This window comes from Anser cygnoides, chromosome 7 (genome assembly GCF_040182565.1).
Source record: "Anser cygnoides isolate HZ-2024a breed goose chromosome 7, Taihu_goose_T2T_genome, whole genome shotgun sequence".
In the NCBI taxonomy this organism is placed as follows: Eukaryota; Metazoa; Chordata; class Aves; order Anseriformes; family Anatidae; genus Anser; species Anser cygnoides.
The window spans coordinates 17,207,081-17,226,922 of record NC_089879.1 but is presented as its reverse complement, the minus strand read 5'-3'; the positions used below and the strand labels follow the sequence as shown (position 1 = coordinate 17,226,922).

Below are 19,842 nucleotides of genomic sequence, written 5' to 3'. Positions count from 1 at the left end.
CTTCATCATGTGTTTGCTTCATATTTATCATATTCTCCCACCTGAGTGTAGTACTTTAAAGAAGGCATTTTACTCTTTCTGAGGAATGACCTTACATGTAAGGCACTTTGATCTGCTACTAATGCCCTGGTTGGTTGAATGACTGCTAACTCTGCCATTACGTTAGGAAAGTGGATGTGTTTTAGGAATACGACCACGCAAAGGTTTGGGGGAACTAACATCCTAGAAAAAGAGGCAGTACAAACACAGGGATCTGTATGGATGTTGACGAAAGTGTCTGAAGAGGACAAAAGGAAGTAAAGGAAGTAAATTGACAAGGAATTAATTACAAATAAAGGGGATTTGGAAGTGAGGGAGCCCTTCATGGAGCTAGCTGAGTCCTGTCTCCACCGTGCAACTTGGGAACTCCATCTTACAAGGAGTTCACCTAATGCTAGCCAGTTTCCCCCTCATCACTCTGCATTTTGGAATCCCCCGTTTTGTCATGCATGGAGAGCTTCCAAACCCGGAGCATAACACACATGGTGCTCAGGAAACCAAGGCGGGTTTGCATGCACAATGCAGCGCTTGAGGAGCCCAGCCCCTCATGTGTCTTTTTCCAGCGTATCTCCTGAGTGAGAAGGCATTGCTGTTGTTTTTCTCCTTTGAAACAATAAAACTGAGGTAGATTCAAAACATGTATTTAAGCAGTTAGTTTATTACAGCTTGACAAAAATAAAACTGTATCAATTTTACTGAGAAAGCATACATTTGGACTATTCAGATAGCCCAATGTGCAACCAATTACTTCTTGTTTGGTTTTTGTGGCAGCTTTGGTTGGCATTTGCTAGCACATGGGAACTCTGGACAAAATAAACATCTGACAGGTGGTATCCGTCTTCTCCATCAGTGATGGAAGACTACTTTCTGTGATGTTACACTTAAGCAATCCACTTCTTAGATTAAGTTCCTGCAGCTGTGGCTGCCCCAGCAACACAGTGACACCACCTGCAGCACTTGATTGGTGCAGAAATTTATTGCAATTTCTTGGGTACTTAGGGGCATAAAAGATGTATGTGGAAACCTATTATTTGTCGATTTGGTTTCACCATACCATCTTTTTAGAAGTGCTAACAATAGAATAAAAAGTAACAATCATATTGCTCTAAATTTAGATTTATGAAAAGCAAGTAAGTCCATTAACTGCCCAAATTGTTCTGAAAAGTCACAAAAAGCACTTCACACTTTTCTGCAATTCTGATGTAGCATTACACTTATTAATTAATTGAAAAAGAAAATAAAGCGAGAAAAAATCTTTCAGCATTGTCATAACACCCATGTTTTATCCTGGTTGGCACTTCAATGTTTTATTGAGATCGTTAAAAGACAAGTAAATAATAATCTACTGTTTTCTACAAATTCAGGTTGGCTGATTAGGTGTTGAAAATGTGAAAGTATGGGAGTATTTGTGGTTAACTTAATGGTTATTCAGAAATGAGTATGTATGACCAGGACTTTCCAGCAACGTAGCCAGACAGTCAGACTGCAAAAAGTGTAATTACTATTCTGCTCATTTCTTGCAGAATTAAAAAAGGACGTGAACTTTTCAATATCTATTACATCCTTCTCCGTGGATGGGGAACATTATTAAAATTACTGTAAATTCTAAAAATATGCATTTTACAATCAATGTGTGAACTTCTTGTACTATTTAAAGCAAAAAAAAAAAAAAAGGTTGCCTTGTTCCATTAAGTGCCACATCAGTGCACGTAATTTCATAGCTAGTCCTGAACAACTCAGATCTGTGTAATCTTAAATAGAACAGAACCTTAGTAAAGTGTTCTTTCTTCTATAATAAAAAGAAAATAAACTTCAGCTTCTGTTTTATATGCCAGCTGAGATTCCTTGCAGTAATTCTTCCACATCTGCTCTGCAGCTTTCAGGTTTATAAAAGCAATATCTCCAAATTTCCTTTCATCAAAACAACCATACACTGTGTTTTATGGACATGTTGTTACCCTGTAATACTGGGGCACTAATTACGTCTTGAATCATATGCTAGGGCTAAGAAAATATATACATGCTGTTATTAGACAACTAATACTGAAAATCTCGAACAATCTAGCCAAAAATTCTTCAAAGCGTGGTAACACATCAACGTAAGTGCACCTGAAATTACCACAAAAACAAAATTGACAGGTAAAGATGTTAAGCAAAGGATAAAACTAAACACAAGCTCAGGACTACACCAGCAGCTTCTGAACTCTGCACACACAGTGCTCCCTTACCCTGGAGGGCACAAGACCCTGCGTTCACTCCCACCTCTGACAGATAACAGGGAGCACAGCTCAGAAGATGTAAGTGGCCAGTGTACTTTAGAGGAAGTTGTATGAAAGCACAGTATGATCTCTATAAAATTCAGAGGGTCTAAAAAGATCCCTTTACCTCAAGGGAAGAACTAGGCTGCATGTTAAAAAAATGCAGCTTAATTCTGCATGCCTCTGTCAAGAAGTTCCTAATACACCAAGACTTATGTGAGGGAAATTAAATGTGAACAATGATTTTTCTTTAATTACCTATCTGGAAGATATTTTTAAGTGTACATATGAAAGAGGACATCTGTTTTCTCTCAAAAATTGATCAACAAAGACTGTAGAGAAGTGCTTTCAATCCTGAAATGAAGCTCTAAATATCCAATAACAGGAGACTAAAGGCACATTAGAAAAACATTACAAAATGTCTGTGGAAGCACAGAACTTGGAAAGACAAGTGTCCTCTAGAAAATTTTAAAGAGCTAAATCAAATTGCCAAGTATATTCCCCTTGAGGAAAACAGCATACGAGTTTGTTGAGCAAAACTCTGACGTCTAGAATGTTACAGGCTAACATAAAATAACACCCACTGCCTAGAAACCTAGAAGGTTTCCAGGTTTCAAGAAAGGCATATTAAAAAAAAAAAAAAAGTGTTTAACACTAGCTTTCCTATTTTCTTCCATTCTAATCCTGGGATAAGAGTTGTAATCTGAAGTAAGCAACACACTGTCAAGGGTATTCTTATATAATCAGAAGAGAACGAACTGAACGAACTGTTCCTTTTCTTCCCTAAATCTGTACCCAGTGAGACAGACGGGGCTCATCACGAGGGCTTTGCTACAGAGAGCTGCCACTGAAAGAACAAAGATTTTCCCTGACTTTTCCTTTCCCTTCTTTCTCCCCACAACCCTTCCTAGTGAAGATGAGACAGGGCAGGCTAAAGGTATGTGTGTCAAAATGATGTACAATAGAAACTTGCATTAATATTTGACAGTTCTGTTGATGCAGGAAATATGGTTAATCCTTAATTCCTACAGTTTCCTTATCTTAAAAAAAAAAAAAAAAGTATATTTCACACCCGCCTTCCCTAAAAATACAACATAGCCTAACTGCGCTAATAACATCATAAATTGCAATCAGCTACCTGTTTTTTATTTCAGATTAAGAACTAATGAATTGCAGGGGAAATACAACTGTGTGGTTCCTGCAAGGGAAGCAGAATAGCGAGATGAACGACATGAGCAAACCAGGCTTCTGGGACAGGAAAGCCTACCTTGCTATTTGTAAAACTCCCACGGGAGATTTTGGATTGTAGCATTTCTTTGTCATTCACCGTTTTTAATAATGAAGAAATGTTTTGCCATATGGCAAGAGTGAAGAACGTCGGCTAAGTGTTTTCATATGGACTTCCTACATACATTAGTACAAATAGCAGAAAGCAGAGTCTCATTCACACCATATAAAGATGTTAATGAAGAAATTGAATACATCTATTACAAGGCACTGGTTGGCATAAAATATTTCTGGTAGAGTGAAAGCAGTACACAATCAAGATTACTTTTGAAAAGTATACCACTTTTTCTTCCACTTCCTGATCAGAACATGATAGTGACTGAACAGCTTTCACAGTAATGTAAAGGAACATTTGTTTTAAGAAATAAATTACAAATGGGAAAGTATAAAATAAACATTAGTATCTGACTCACACTGCACTTTATATGAAAGAAAAGGGATTTGCCACATAGCCTTTCCAAGTTATATAAAAAAAAAAAATCTCTCCTTTAATGTTCCTTAGCTTCCCCAAAACTTTACAGTACTTCCTATTAAATAGAACACCTACTAGTGCCAGCTAACCCCAGCGAAAAATCTGCCGGCTAACCTTTCAATGGAAAGCAGATTGACGAGTATTTTTCCTAGCTCAGAGCAGTTAAACGTATCGCCTCCTCTCTTCCTAATATTTCCCTGCCTTTAATTAAATTGAAGTTGGAACAATTGCTCCTGAACTCAAGCACGCTTCAAGCACTGCGCTGCTGTGCTCAAAAGCTTGCCTGACTTTTCCATTCCATCAGTGGGTCTGACGAAGAGACTCATCCAGCAGACCTGGTCCTGTCTATCCTCCTGTGCCACAGCCACCAGCGTAGCAGCTCCTGGAGAACCCTGACATTGGAAACATTCGGGAGTGGGGCCCTGGGGATTAGGAGCAAAGAGATGCACATACTCTGCCTGAGCACCCGCACCGGAGAATCTGCTTGGGAACCTCATAGGTGTCAATCCCCGTCCCCCCAGTAAAAGTCATGGCCAAACAGGCAATGTTTCTGCAACCCCCCTAAACAGGAGAAAAACAGAGCAGTAGATACAACATGCTTGTCAACTGCTCAGACAGCACACCTGCTCTACTTTCATGCAAAACTAGAATTATTCTAAACTCAGTCTAACCCATCAAACACTACTCCCAAAGAATTTCAGTGGGAGAATGTACTTGTCCCCTACCCTCCTTTTTTATTTTTTTAAGAACACTTAGGACATACATTAGATATACAGATAGTACAACACTCAGAAAAATCCAGTATTAATAATGATATTTACTTAACATTGTGTACATCACACTACATGGAAGCTTTTATTGTCTAAAATTGTGGGTTTGAGTTTTTAACATGATTTAATCTTAGGTGCTAAGGAATAAATTAAGAAATAGAGCCCCACCTACTGACAGAACAGCCACAGTACCCAGGAAAAAATTAACTTGATACTTGCAGGCCAGAAAACATGAGTTTTCTTTCCAACTGCCTTTCATACAGACCCCAGAATCGCTTTATACCAGCAGGGCAATAACTGAAGTTTCTCATTTTCCCTTTGCTCAATATTTAAGCTCAGATGACAGAGTAGTTTCTTATTATCCTTCCCAGAAATTACTCCTACTTTACAGAATAACATAGGAACTTTAATGCATAGCGTCAGAAAATAAAATTCAATACAAAGTTAATTAAGAAAACAGAAGAACCAACTGGAACCTATTTCAACGGTCAATCTGTATATTTTATCTCATTTCTTACCTCCTTCTAAGGCTTCTAAGACTGCTTTATTTAGTCTATAAAGAGACGCCTGAGTTATCCTTGAAATATTTTGTAACTTCAGCAAAAGTTTGTTTTCCAAGTAATAATTGGGATCCTTTCTCATGGAATGCGTAGACATAATTCTAGAATTTTGTTCTAAGAGTCATGCTCCAAAAGTCTCAGTATTTCATAATAGCCCTCATCACTTAATGGGATATGTGACTATCAGGTTGCAAATACGGAAGGTTTTTAAATGTTTTCTATTGAAAACTCTTTTTCCTCCTTTCCCTTGAAACTTGAATTTCTATACAGTGTATATATATAATTGACCCCCAAGAGAAAATTGCAGAGCTTCTCCACAAAATTCTTTCACAAGCAGTCTTCTGCTTACTCCTGCTTCAGTAAGCCCTCATGGAAGTGTACTGCTGTTTCTTTACAGCCCAAGAAACAAATGGTGTCAAGTCATCCTACAGTGAGTTAATTTTGAGTATATATAGTGAAGAAGAGGGTGCTGGCTGGACAGAGAATTACTACTAGTAATTCCCCATTATGGAACTTGTCTTCCTTCTTCTATTTTCCCCTCTATAATGCCAAGTCACACACAGAAATAAAGATTCATTACTTGGACAAATCTCTCAAACAGGCAAATACTCTTGTGCAGATCTGCTATCTTCTGCTCTTACACAACCAGACACTATTGTAGGAGGAATCTGTTATAATAAAAATTAAAAGAAAAAAAAAACTATAATCTTTTTGTCATGTTTAACAATGGTGGCAATTTTGCAAACAAGATAATCAGTTTTTCTTCTGCTTTTTCCTCCTTGGTGAGAAGTTAATTATTGAAATAGTAGATAATGGGAAGTACTGGGATGCATTAAGTATTACCACTTGATGGAAGGGACGAGACTTGAATTCAAATCAAGATGCGTACGAAGGAAGAAAAAAACTGCCACTTGAACACAGGAAAATACAACTTTACTGACCCATCCATGCCAGTTTTTCCAGTTGAGATATTACCGTATGCAGAAAGCTGATAGAGCTTCTTTTTGTCTACAGCTTGTTTTTAAGGCATTAACAGTGACACAGCATGCTAACAAGTAGTAGCAGGATTTGATGCGTATGTTCATACTTAATAGGGACTCCTTCATTAACAGTTCTTTCACAAAGCTTTTACGATCACTACATTCAAGTATGTTCTACTAATCAATGCAAAGCCAGAGATTAATTCAAGTTCATTTTATTAGCAATGATGAATATAAATCTCATACGAAAATATTCTTGACATTTTGATATGTAAGAAATATCTATAAAAATATACTACTACATAACAAAGCCAGTAAATTCTACAAAACGTATCATTTAACATATATTTAACAATATATAGGACACAGTAAAAATCTGTTAATTAATGCTGAGGGTATTTATACCTCATTATTGTCAAATGACAGTTCACATAAAATACGAAATTGCTCATTCTGATATACAGAAGTGCTACCATCATCGATTTACAGAAACGTGTATGTTTCGTCCCAAAGTTACCTGCATCTGCAGGAACATAAAGCCACAACTTTTCTTTGGATGGACAGGCAGTTATGACCATGAAAACATTCTATTGTTAACTGCAAAGCCCTGCTCAAGTCAGTGTTGCACATCTGTCAGCATTATGAACCCTGAATACACACATAGACAGAGATCATGCTTCTACTGTCCTTGTGCAATCGATGACAGATGAGCCTACAACAGTTAACAGAGAACTGGAAAACAGATTCTTCATGGTTAATTACTGCCAATTAGCAAGGAAATAACTTTTTTAGGAGGTTGTCTCTTTAGAAATAAACTTTCCTCCAAGAGACAGCTCCTGAACAGAGCTCTTCAAGGAAGAGAAAATTAGGGCAGTAGGGGTGTTTTTATACTAAATGATGGTCAAATATGTGTTACCCATCTTATCGTTATCGATTACAGGAAGATGCACCTTAGAACAGCTTTTGGAATGGGGAAAGAGCCTAGTTTCAGAAGATGGCACACTGAATTAGTCATTTCACCAATGCTGTTATGCTGAGGTTGCTTCATGTCTGGTGTTTGACAACTGCAAGAAATCCTTTTTAATGCACTTGTCCACACAAGGAACTTGTCATATTCTTAGTGTACAAATACCTTGAGGGCTTTTAGAGCATACCTTGACAACCAGCTTAACCTGAAAATGGCTGCTGCACAGTGACAGTACACAGCTTTTTCAGCTACCAGCTTTGTATAAGAGTCAGATACATAAGGCTTTAAGGCTATAAAGTCTCACTGAAGACAACAGATGATTACAGTGATTTGCATAGTAAAGAACATAAAAAACACGTTTGTGATTAATCAGTAACAACTAAATCTTTTAACACTGTGTTTATGTGCAAAACAACCAGTAATTACTTATTTCTATATTCAAGATCCACTGAAATCAGTATGTTGAATTAATTAAGTTGTAATTCCAGAGTAACTTTATAGAACAGCAGTTACAATGCAACAATATTCCATCGTATTACAAAGGAAAAGCTTCCTATTAGGAAAGCACATTTATTGAACTTAAATACTGTAAAGATCGTAAGACAGAGGTGAGGAACATTAGTAATATATTTCTGACATAAAGCTTAGAAAAAAGTAACATTTGACCCTGAGGAATTTGCTATATGAAAACTGGGGAAAAAAAATACATCAGAAGAAAGGAAAAAGAGGAAAAGTGATCTGAAATAATCAAGGCTCAGCCAATTTCATTTCAGATTCTCAAACAGTAAGCTTGGGGCAGGGAAGGGAAGAACAGAATTTGACCATCTTACTAGCCATTGTAAAAAACACCAAACCTTCAATTACTTTAAAAAAAAAGAAAAATCCTTGTCCTTTTGCATAATTTCATTCTATTCAGGGCTACCAACTCAAGAAAAAGAATTACCAGTTACTATGCCAAGTTGCTGACTTTAGGTCAGCTTATTTTCTGCACTTACATATATGCTTAGTGCAAGAAAATAGTCCTTTCTTCAGTAGTGTGTTCTCAACCATGTGTAAATAAGATTCTTAACTATTGAAATCACATGAGCTAAAGATTTTTCAATATAAGCTTATTTTTATTCTGTACTGACAACGTAGCATTCACACACCACAATTTAAACTACTGGCTAACTCCCCTTCTTGGTGTTTTGACATAATGATCAAGTTCAGGACACTCTGGTTTTGCCCTCTCCAACAACCCTACAAAAAAGTTACTCAGCTGAAGCAGCTCACCACATAACCACAAGCATCAAACCAATGGGAGGAACCAAGACTAGCTGACAACTCAAATTTACATCAATACGAACTGCTTTGGAACTGCACCTTTATGAATGTTAACTTATAAATACATGTACGTAAACATGAAGTGAAGCAGTAAAAAAAAAAAATGCAGTCTATTTTCTGTTCCTCCCTTGAAAGGTGTTACTCAATGGCAGTGATGGCTGAGCAGCAGAAGAAAGAATCCCAGTCTACAATTTCAAGTATTAAGTAAAATGAAGGCCAAAATGGAAGTTTTATTATTAGACCATGTTTTAAAAAGATGTGAAAGCAAGTTTCATACTATTCCTGACCACGTAAGGAGTAGCTGAACTTCAGCTGTCAGGAGAAACAGATCAGACAGCCATACACAGAAACTGATTGGATCACGAGGATGGAATCTGCTCGTGTCCATAAACATACATAGATTCAGGGTGTTGGTTTAAGTACAGAATCTTGCACAAAGATAGCTCCTCTTATCTAAATACATCCCAAAGTACCATACATGTTCCAGTTCTTCAGGACTTAACTCCCCTAGAGCTGCTGTGCCAGGATGCAATGTTTATTGGCCACAACATGCTCCTTTAGAAGACATGAGAGTGTGTAAATAAATATCTGAAAGGCCTTGTGAAGCAAAGGATCAAATAAAGATCCAACTTAAATTTTTCTTTAAGGACTACTGAAACATGACTCAGAAATACACAAGAATTCATTTGGGAAAACACCCCTACCTTACACTAAACATGTATTACCTCTCAAACAGGAGGGACACTGAGATCAATAACAAGCTTTTTTCCTTAGTATTTGTCACCATCATGATAAAAGCTATCAAAATGAAAAGCTGCGTAAGAGAAATAACTAAATGCAGATTTAAAAAGGCCAGCTGGAGAAATAAGGCTGAAGCTGCCCACTAGCACTGCCTGATGCAACATGCAGCAGATGCATATGCATAGCTCCACCCTCCCACCAAGCTCTCCTCAAACCTGTTCTATAAAACCTTTGCCACAACCTTGGCTAATCTGCATTTTCTGTGAGACCTCAATTTGTCTGCATTCTCTTGTAAACTCTCATGAAACAGGAGGATTTACATTAAAGCATTTGCCTAACTTTATGAAGGCCAAGAAAACAAACTTGGTCTCACAAAGAATTTTTGTACAGAATAATTTAAACAAATCAGTCTTAGCATTTAAAATAACCTATATTAAATATCTAAAAAATATAATCTTTTGCATAGAATAAAGAAAAGTGCAGCTACAGCATAACATTCCATACCACAAGAAATTACTCATTTACCAGTGGTATATAGCTAACTGTTGTCTCTCCCGAGACTGCAGCAACTACAGTCATGTTTACTGAGAACATTATATTAAAAGAGAGGGATTACATTGTTTCATTGTCTGTAAAGTAGGTATAAACTTTTTTTTTTTAAAAAGCAAATCTGAAAAATTAAGTTTCAAAAATTATTTCTGTTGACATGACTTGGAAAGATTAAATATCATTTGTTCTTTTAGAATTACATTAAATAAATCCCTATATATTTGGTTTCTGTTTTGTGAAAATAAATTACAAAGCTTGTAAGAGTGCAAGCTTTATCTGTTCTAAAAAAGTTGACCGTTTTAGGATTAAAATTCTTTATTTCCTTCTAACTTCTTTGCATTGCAATCCCTCTGGTAATCAAGCACAGGATAGTACCAAATAAGCTTTGGAGAATTCTATTTCCACAGCTCAGAATAGAGAAAGGACCTAAAAAGTGGAGAAGTAGGTACATGAAGTTTAGGAAAATAAAAGCCCAGCAACTGTTGTCCCGTTTAGATGGAAAGCAAGCAACCTTTAAATATTTTCCTACTTCACATATTTGCATGTCTAAATATAAGAAAAAAGCATATACCTAATCAGTTGTTAAAGCATTTTCTTTTTTGTTTTAAAAAAATCAACTTTTATTGGGTATAGTTTGATACTATAGTTTCATGAAATATTTAAAATAAATAAAAATAAATATTTTATATATTTCAAGATTGCTAATTTCTGTAATGAAAGTGTCTGTGTAGTTAGATTTCATTTTGTTTAGCTTTTTTTGAGCTTTGCCGCCACTTACGAATGGCAGTTCCAGAACTACTAGCTACTACGCAAAGAGCACCACCCACAGTCCACCAAGTTGGTAGATGATTGAGAAAAAGAATCTGTAAAATAAAAGCAAATACCACATCCATTGTTTTCATTATGGCTACAGGTCCAGCTTTCTCTATCTGTAATGCTTTTGTGAGAAATATCTGACCCCCTAATCCTAATAAGCCTATCAATATTAGAAAAACTCTGTCTTTACCACAATATGGTAAACGCCATTCATTCATAACAAACAGTGCTATAACACATCCAATGAAACCAATGACTGCATAATACCAAATTGACAAAAAATAATGCACAGATTTTCCCACCTTTCTGAGTATAACAAAAGTTGAAGCTGATGACACTGTGCTTGCAATTGCTGCAATAGTTCCTTTAAGATGATCTGTGTAACTTCCTTCAATCCCCATAACGTTCGACCCAAACAGAAATGGTGGTCTGGCAATAAGAACCACTCCAGTGATTGTGAAGAGGGTAAACAGAAGATCCCAAATACTGTATTTCTCTTTGAGAAAGATCCATGCCAGCAACGATGTAAAAACAGGACTGCTAAAAGTTATAACTGTGGCATCAGCTAGAGGCATTACTTGGAAAGCATAGTAGAGAAGAATCATTGCACTAGAGCCAAGGAGTCCTCGGAAGAAAAGAAAAATTCTTTTACCTTTTGGTCCCAAAAACCCTGTTCTGAAAATTAAGAAAAACAAAAGTGTCACATTAATGTCATTGGCTTTGTTATTTCATGACCAACATCCATTTACATTTAAATGTACAAAACTTCCCGAATGAGGGACATATCTCAAACATCAAAATACTGTTAAATGTTTGATCACAGAGCTGTTTACTTCCATCACCACATGCCAATCACATTTAGTGTCAGGAACCTATTCTAGTATTAATTTTGTGCTTGCAAAATAACCCCAACATTATTTACAAATTATCTCCTGTTTTTAAGAACACTTCTACAGGGTTTATATTAGAGGTATTGGTCTTCCATGAAGTAATTTCTACAATTCAGGGAGTGAAAGATTTTCAGTTTTCTGAATTGAAATAAGAAACTATCAATTAATCCAAAACAATGCAGTTAAGCATACAAAGTCAGAATTATAATAATATCACAGTCTGATTTAAGATCCAAATTATTGAATGATAGTTCCAATATCTACTTTTAAGAAATAACTTTAAATTTATATTTTTTCTACACTTACTTGTAGTATATTAAACCAGGAAGAACAAATGCCATTTGGAAAATGCATCGAAATGCACTCACTTCCACTGAATGTACATCTTCTATCTTTTTAAGGAATAAAGAGGCCACTGAGAAAAGGAAGGCAGACAGTAAGGTATAAAAGAGACCCAGTCCTGGACAGGCAGCTTTCTTCTTTGTTCCTGCAACAGATAAAACTCCAGTTAGTAATGATCTGTCCAGCTATCAGTGGATTTTTTTTAGATGTCTTTACATACTGTAGTGCTGTGTACATTTGTAGCCATTCTTGCAGTACACAAAGAGGTAAGCAAAAGCAACAAGTGCAAATACCACATTTATTTACCAGCCCTACCTTGAAAACATGTTCCACTAATCACCACAGCCCTCCTTTTTTCCTTAAAACTGGAGACAAAAGATGAACTCTAAAACACTTTGGATACAAAACCATTCCTACATTTCTCATAGCCCTGTGTCAGTTAGCAGGCTTCTTTGAGGCATGACTGCACTTTGGGGTATCCATTATAGGACTAGTTGTGTGATTCTGACTGGCGCCAATGGTCACTAAATGAAACTGACTGCAAAACGACCCATGGTCAGATTATGAAATACAAAAACTCATTATCAGGGCATTACTGGATTATTGAATAAGTTAATTAAGGTTCCTAAGCAACAATTCAGTTTCCTTTCTCACACATGCGTACATGTGAAAACTGTGTAAAGAATCACACTTCTGTTATACCTCACACATATTTTACAGCTAGATGACCCTAAATTTGATCTAGAACTACAGCAGTTTTAGATTCTTTCAGCAAGATATTATATAAGTTTTTTATTCAAATAAATATCAAGCATACATTTTTAAACCAGAAGAAATGAAGGTGTTTAGCTTTAAAACACCGTCGGCCTCCTACAGAGTGCTGATAATTATAAAACTTCCATGAAGACCTTAGCTTCACCTTTGATTACACTTATCTATCAGACTTCCTCCTCCCGAAGCAGTTCCTAAGTCTAATGGCTTCTATTCAAGCTTGCCTCAGGCCTACTTCACTTCAGTGACATACTCTTCCTCGTTCCACCCATCTTCTCCACCCTCTACTATAAAAAGAAAATAGAAAAAGTGAAAGTAAACAGAAAGAGTGAGCCTCTGCTTACCTCAATGCGGTCTCCAAAGAAACCAGCCTTTTTTTTTTCCTCAATATTACTTTGCTGCATAAGAGGAACAGTCCTGCCACCGAACCCAGAGGTGAGCGCCATGGAAAAGAGAACCTCTCTCAAGATTAAAGCGGGATGTTACCTCGCTATCTTTTTTCTTTGTGTCTGCTTAAAATATCGGGGGTTGCCCTTTCTTCTACAACACCCTCTAAAGATAACAGCGAACTCCACATCCACAAAGCGGTGTTTTGATAAAAGGATGCCTCATCTCACACAGCACGGCAGCCACGGAGCCTCATGGATCCCTTGAAGCATTATCAGCAGGGCACTGCTGTGAGTTGCTTAGCAACTACATATGGTTTTGAGGGTTGTTTTTTGTTTTGTATTTTGTTAATTAACAGAACTTGTCACAAACCATTTCGATCTTCCCTGAGATCAGCACTCAAGACTGAGGGCCTGTTTCTTACTGTCTAAGAGCTGTAACTGTGGGCTGACACATTCGGTACAGCATTGATTCCTGCTTTAACAGTTCTAAAGACCCAGCCTTTACAACTGCAAACAGGATTTAATATAGGCACAAGGCCTACTTTTCAAGAAATATAGCCACACGACAGCTGAAAATGAATGGCAGTTTCTACTAGATAGAAATATTTCTATTTAGCAACAGTCACTCACATAAAAGGAACTATTAAAATTGCCACTAACCAACACAGGTCGTGGACGTCTACCAGCTATCAAACAGAGCAGATTTTTAAAATGTTCGTGAATTACATAATGTCCTAATCCACGCAGTCATGCAAAAGAAATACAAAATCAACAAAGTCGCTAATATTAAAGCAAGGGGAATCAGACTGGCCAATGACCAAAATGGGAAATCCAAATGCAGGCTGGCTTACGGGAGAACACAGCACAAACAGAGCTATTATCTTATTTCAGGCACGATAGCTTGCCTGATTACTACAGAATGAAGCCAATCTAAATAATGGAAGCGTTGAAATGGAAAACCAGTCAAATTACAGCAAAGCAAGCTAAAAGGATCTTACACCCAGAATTAAGCTTTGGATTAAAAGAAAAACCGAAAGGAATTCATTTCTGTAAGCTACCCAATACACCTAACCTACCAGAAAGGGTATCTTGTAATACTAGAATTTAAACCATCGTTTCATATTGCCAAAGCACATGCTCAACACAGTGAGAGTTTTATTTCCTTTTAAAAATAAAATGGTGCAAGTTCTTCCACCAAAAACAAGAACTGCAGTTCCAAAGTACTTATTTCAAAACATGTTCTAAGACAAAGTTCGGTTAAGATAACATTCCCACCCCACAGAATGCTAGGCCTCCAAACTCTAATCCCATGCTATCAAGACACCCAAGCACTCACACTTTTTATTAAAAGTGTAGCTGTCTGAAAATAAAAAGTTTCAATTAGTACCCATCCTCTCTTCTGAGTGGCTATAGATTTGAGACTTGGCATTCCAGTTTCATTCCCTGGCTATCTCCATGCATAAGGCTTTCAAACGATCTTCCACTCCTGTTTGAAGTCCTAGTCAAATGCCTCCCACTGCATGCAATCACCTGTGCAAATTCTCTTTGCATTTTAATGTCATGCTTTCCAACATCTTTTGTACTTGAAAAATATATATTGCAAAAAAAACCCAACACCTGTTACATACATGCGCACCTTAAGAGCGGTAGCAGAGACTGGCCACATGGAAAGAGGTCAGTGAGAACTTGATTCTCCCAGACCTTCAGAAAAGCCAGGAGAAGGTGATCTGTTCTTCACACAAGAAGGACCAGAACAGTTCTCTCGGACCACAAGAAAGCACCAGGGGCACAACAGCCTGCTTATGAACTAACCACGGTCATGCAGACAAGATCCAGGCATGAGTCATAAAGTTCAGCCATTGACTCAACGTTTTGCTAGACAGATTACACAAAAAAAAAAAAAAAGTTCTTCTTTGGCAAATAACTGCAAGTTTCTTGGGATTTCAAATATTGTTTTTTCCAAGCTTTGCCTCAGTACTAATGTAAACTTCACTGGTCTGCCATCCCTTTTGGTCTCTCCATAGCTCCCTGTTTAACAAGCATTGCCATTCTATACATTTTCTACTGGAAAGTTAATTATAGTCCATATTTAATAGGAACTATTCCCCAATGTAGTTGCTTAAAAATTAAGCATGCTTAAGTACTTCAGATGACTTAAAATTATTTTAAGCTAGCATTTATGTTTTAAATGGAAGCCACAACGAGCCTACAAAAACACGCTGTTGCATATTTTGCACTAAAGCTATGGCTTCATCAATTCAAAATAACAGAGTAAAGTGAGAGACTGATATAGAGAAGAAGAATACAGTCACACAAAAGTACGGTGAGCATTACCAGGGAAGTCACTGCTGTAAGCAGAGTCCCTCCCCGTTACTTTCAGGAGGGAAGCGATGTCCCTTCTCAAAACATGTACAGCGCCGCAAGCTGAGCCTGTCAGCTTGGATTCACCCCAGATCAGCCTCACTTCACAAGAAGAGGCGAACCCCAACACCTGTATTAGCCCCGGAGCGGCAGGCAGCGGGGAGAGGAGGAAGAGGGCGAGGCCGAAGGCGCTCGCCCCGTGCCCCGCGCCGCCGCCGGCTGCCAGGTGCGGTGCGGTGCGAGCCGGGGCCCCCGGGGCCGCTTCCTCTTCCTCCGTCCCGGCGGCAATGTCACCCCGCGGGCGGGCAGCCCCGCCGGGAGGGCGCTGCCCCCTTGCCACCAGCCCCAGACCCTGCCGCCCTCCTCACCGGGTGCCTCGCAGCAGCGCGGCCAGGGCGAGCCCGAGCAGCAGCCGCAAACGCGGCGCTCTTCGGCGCCCGCCGCCTCCGTGCCGGGTGCCGGGTGCAGGCAGGGCTGCCCCGTGCCCGCATCGTCCTCCAGCCCCGGCGGCGCCTCCAGCTCCTTGTCTGTCCCAGCCGGGACAGCAGCAACCTCGCCAGCCTGAGACAGCACCATGAGGACGCCGGGCTGCGCGCGATGCCGCCGGCTCCTCGCAAGCCGGCAGGCACCTGGCTTGGTGCGCATGCGGTGCCGCCGCCCAGCACCGCCCGGCTCCCTCCCCCGGCCGGGGCGGCAGCGCCGTGCCCCCGAGGGGCGGGGGATGAGGGCCGAACCGCGCCTGGTGCCCCCGGGGCGCGGGTTCCTGTCCCCGTCCCCGCCCGCGGGGCGGCGGGAGCCAAACCCGTTCAGGGCAGGCGGGATGGCGCCGCCGGCTCTGCCCCGCGGTCCCCTCGGACCGCGGTGGCCGCCTGAGGGGGACCCGGAGTGCCGTGCCGTGCCCGGGCGGGCGGCCGGGGCTCGGCTCGGCGGAGCGAGGCCGCGGCGCCTCGGGAGGGGGAGCCCGCATCGCGCCGGAGAGAGCGGCGGGGCCGCCCCCCGCCAGGCCCCGCTGCCGGCGCCCTCCCGCAGCCCTCCCGGGGCCCTCGCGGAGCCGCCGTTAGCGGCGGTGCAGGCCGCGGGCGGGCGCCGCCGGCAGACTTGGCGCGGCGGCGTTCTTCAAAGGGGATAAACGTGCGGGCAGGGATGACGGGGAGTTTCTGCAGGGACGCCGAAACGTCACCCGAGAGCCCGTAATAAAAAGTACATAGCGCTTACACGAGACTGCTGCCTCATGGTACCAGCTCCTCCCGCCCGCTCACGGGAGGATTTGCGCTGCACTTTAACCGATATAACTGACCTTTTATTTCAGCCGTTCCGTACAGCACGGTTTGAAGCCCTGCTCGCCCAGTCCTGCACCGATTTGAACAGCTCAGCTTTCTTTCCATGGGCCCATAAAAATTTAATTGTTACGAGCAGTGGCACTTCTGTGAAAGAGCTGCTGCGTGCACCAGCTGCATCCACAGAGGTCAAAATGGAGACGGAGGGGGTGTCTGGGGGGAAAGGCATTCAATGTGCATATGGAAAGCCTTATAGAGTGGTTAGCGGGATAGGAACATCATTTAACCACTTCCTCATAGTATATTTTCCTTAAATAAAGCAATGCTGTCTGTATTTTTACGCAGAAGAATCAGAAGGGGGAGCTGGCCCAAACAAATAGGAAGTAGAGCAGCCCCTATACCCATCTAAGAGCACAGAGAAAAAGAAACACAATAAATTTTGAATTCTAGAATTCTTCCCCTTTTGAGCAAGTTGAGCTGTTATCAATAATTGAAATTGGAATTTATCTTTAGGAATCTCCAATAAGAGATTTACCCTCCCACTAATCTTTTAGTTGCATAAAATAATTAGTGTTTATTTTTAACAAAGGGAAATGAAATATATACCTTTAGCAAAATGAGTACTCCATGGTAAATACAAGCTATTTCACACAAAATATTTTAAGCTTTCACACAAGATAGTCATAAAAACTATTTCAAGCTTTCCTTGTCTCTGATGTAGGACTTTTTATAGTCTATGCTAATCCACCAGAGGCTATAAGTAGTTCATTATCTAGGAGCTAGCATTTGATTAATATGGCCAGAATTATTTCACAAATTATTCTTAACTTTAACTTAATTTAGAAGGAAGTGCAAATGCACTTGGAAGCCCACTGCTTTCACCAGAAGCTTACACTTTGCTGTACCTTGGGACAGCTTTTATAGGTCACTGTTTCTTGGATCGCCACAAGAAGCCGCAGCTATCCTTCCCCAGAGAAGTGTCATTGAAGAGCAGCAGTGGAAAACGTGCTTCTCAACCATCCTGAGGGTGGCAATCTCTCAGATGGAAGACCTGGCACTTCCCTGGCCAGGCTTGCACAGCACAAGCACCCACAAAAGGTCCTGTCTCTTACCTAATGACGGCATTAGGTAGCTTACCTCTGGAGCCAGCAACAGCAGAAGCAGCACTTTGACTTGGTTTTTAGTAAGGAAAAACAGCCAAAGCATTTTATCCATACTACAGGCACAGAATGAAATTTAATGTGTTCTCATGGTTTTGGGCTATTTTTTATAGCCTTATATTTTGTTAAATATACAGATTTTATATTTATTTTACAATTCTGCCACTCCTAAACCCAAAGCAAAATTGCACCATAGACAATTTCAAGGAGACTGCAACACCCTCCTCTGTCCCCCCCCTTTCCTGCCCTGTGTGTCTGGCTTTGAACAGAACAACTAAGGGCAGTGCTTGTTTATGCCAAGATACATAAAGTGTTCTGTTTGCTCCTGGTCAAACTGCCAGTGAAACTGCCAGGCTTGTCTCAACTTGAAAGCTTCCACGTTCTGTTTGTAAAGTACAGCCCTCTTTTCTGAATAAGGAGAGCGCTTCCAAAATGACAGCGCAGCTGCCCAAACTAACCAGTAGGCAAATGTAATTTGCAGTCAGACTGCCCTAGATTGGAAAATTAAGTAGCTGCATAAATGTGACAAGTCAATGTTTTATGCAGTTCTTTCAAGTACAGATTAAGCCTCGTCTGTGTAACACTATGCTAGGAACTAGCTGTTCCTTTCCCCAGCACGCTGCCAGCTTGCAGCCAGCAGTAGAGCAGTAAGCACCTCCTATAGAATCTTACCGGAGCACAAAGTCTGTAAAAAAAGTTGTACGGAGCTTGGACAATTTGACCGTTCTGACTCACATATAGAAAATACATAGCTATATACTCACATATATAAAAATAAACTACAATACCAGCTAGAGTGGTATTCATCTAAGTTGCTTTTCATGTTGTAAGTGCAGAGAGGGGGCCACCTTCTGTATAGCCAGCACTTGTCACACAGAGAGTTTTCATGGGTTATTCTTTTCAAAGAAATACTCTTTTCAGTCCTCATCCAGAATTTAAGCAGACAGTTTTTGTCATTATAAATCCGAGAAACAAGTCAGTGCTACATTACAGTTTGAGATATAAACCTGACAGGTACTTTACAGTAAAGTACTGTAATGAATCATCTGGTCTGGGTCTGTGTGCCTGGTGAGCAATCTTCTGGTGTTAGGTTTCCATCACCTTGCCTGCAAGCGCTGTCTCTGACTCTTCAGAGTGACTTTTCAGAAATTCTAACAGAAACAGGTACAAACGACAAAGCAATTATGTGAGTTTTGTGGAGAGCCGTGGGAGTTTTCTTTGAGATTATAAGAACTTTATCCATTTATTTTATCCAACTCTGAGTTATCCAAATAAGCTTTTTGAAGCACTTTTGCATCGTGGAGGTTTAGTGAGAACTAAAAAATATAAACCCAGTTAGTCCTGAACTGAACTAGCCCTTCCTCGCCTCACATAAGGGCAGCATTTGCTCCGCATAGTGCAGGCAGAGAAGGCAGCAGGTTGGATTTCTGGGTACTGCATGCAGAACACCCCCAGTTATGTCTAGCCCAGTGTGATTTTAACACAGCTGTGCCAGCACAGTTACAAACTATTTAAGCTACAAAAATAGTAGAAGATTTAAATAAAAACAGCAATTTGCACTGATGGCTTTTATTCTATAAAAATCCTACTTCTTTAAAACCAATTTTAAGATCTTAATTTGAGATTGAAGTCGTCTAGCAATAAATTCATTAAAACCAATATAGGCTAGTGCAAAAAAAGCAACACAGTAAATAAAACTTGCATTTGCTACTTTCCTTCTGAAAAGGTTTAGCACCAAAATAGATCAGCTCCTGAAATGCATCCAGCTCTTAAGTGCATTGTAATAGCAGTTCACCTCTGCGCATGAATGCCATAAAACAAATGATCATTACAGCATCAAGGAGGTTCATTGCCCAGGTCATTCATTCAAACTCATAGTCAACTCAGAGT

The 19,842-nt window shown here is 39.9% G+C and overlaps 1 protein-coding gene across 2 annotated transcripts; it reads right to left on the bottom strand.

Annotated features, from left to right (window-relative positions):
* Window positions 1-6,096: 6,096 nt before the first annotated feature.
* SLC35G1 (solute carrier family 35 member G1) lies at window positions 6,097-17,328 on the bottom strand. Of its 2 annotated transcripts, none has more exons than XM_048069320.2 (3): window positions 16,813-17,328; window positions 11,959-12,139; window positions 6,097-11,437 (listed from the first exon to the last, which is right to left on the bottom strand). In XM_048069320.2, exons 1-3 carry the CDS (start codon window positions 16,898-16,900, stop codon window positions 10,678-10,680), a joined length of 1,029 nt encoding a protein of 342 aa, XP_047925277.1. In that variant the 5' UTR covers window positions 16,901-17,328; the 3' UTR covers window positions 6,097-10,677. The 2 variants fall into 2 exon arrangements, with proteins under 2 accessions (XP_047925277.1, XP_047925276.1); XM_048069319.2 differs by lacking the exon at window positions 16,813-17,328 and adding an exon at window positions 15,884-16,512.
* Between the last annotated feature and the right edge of the window lie 2,514 nt (window positions 17,329-19,842).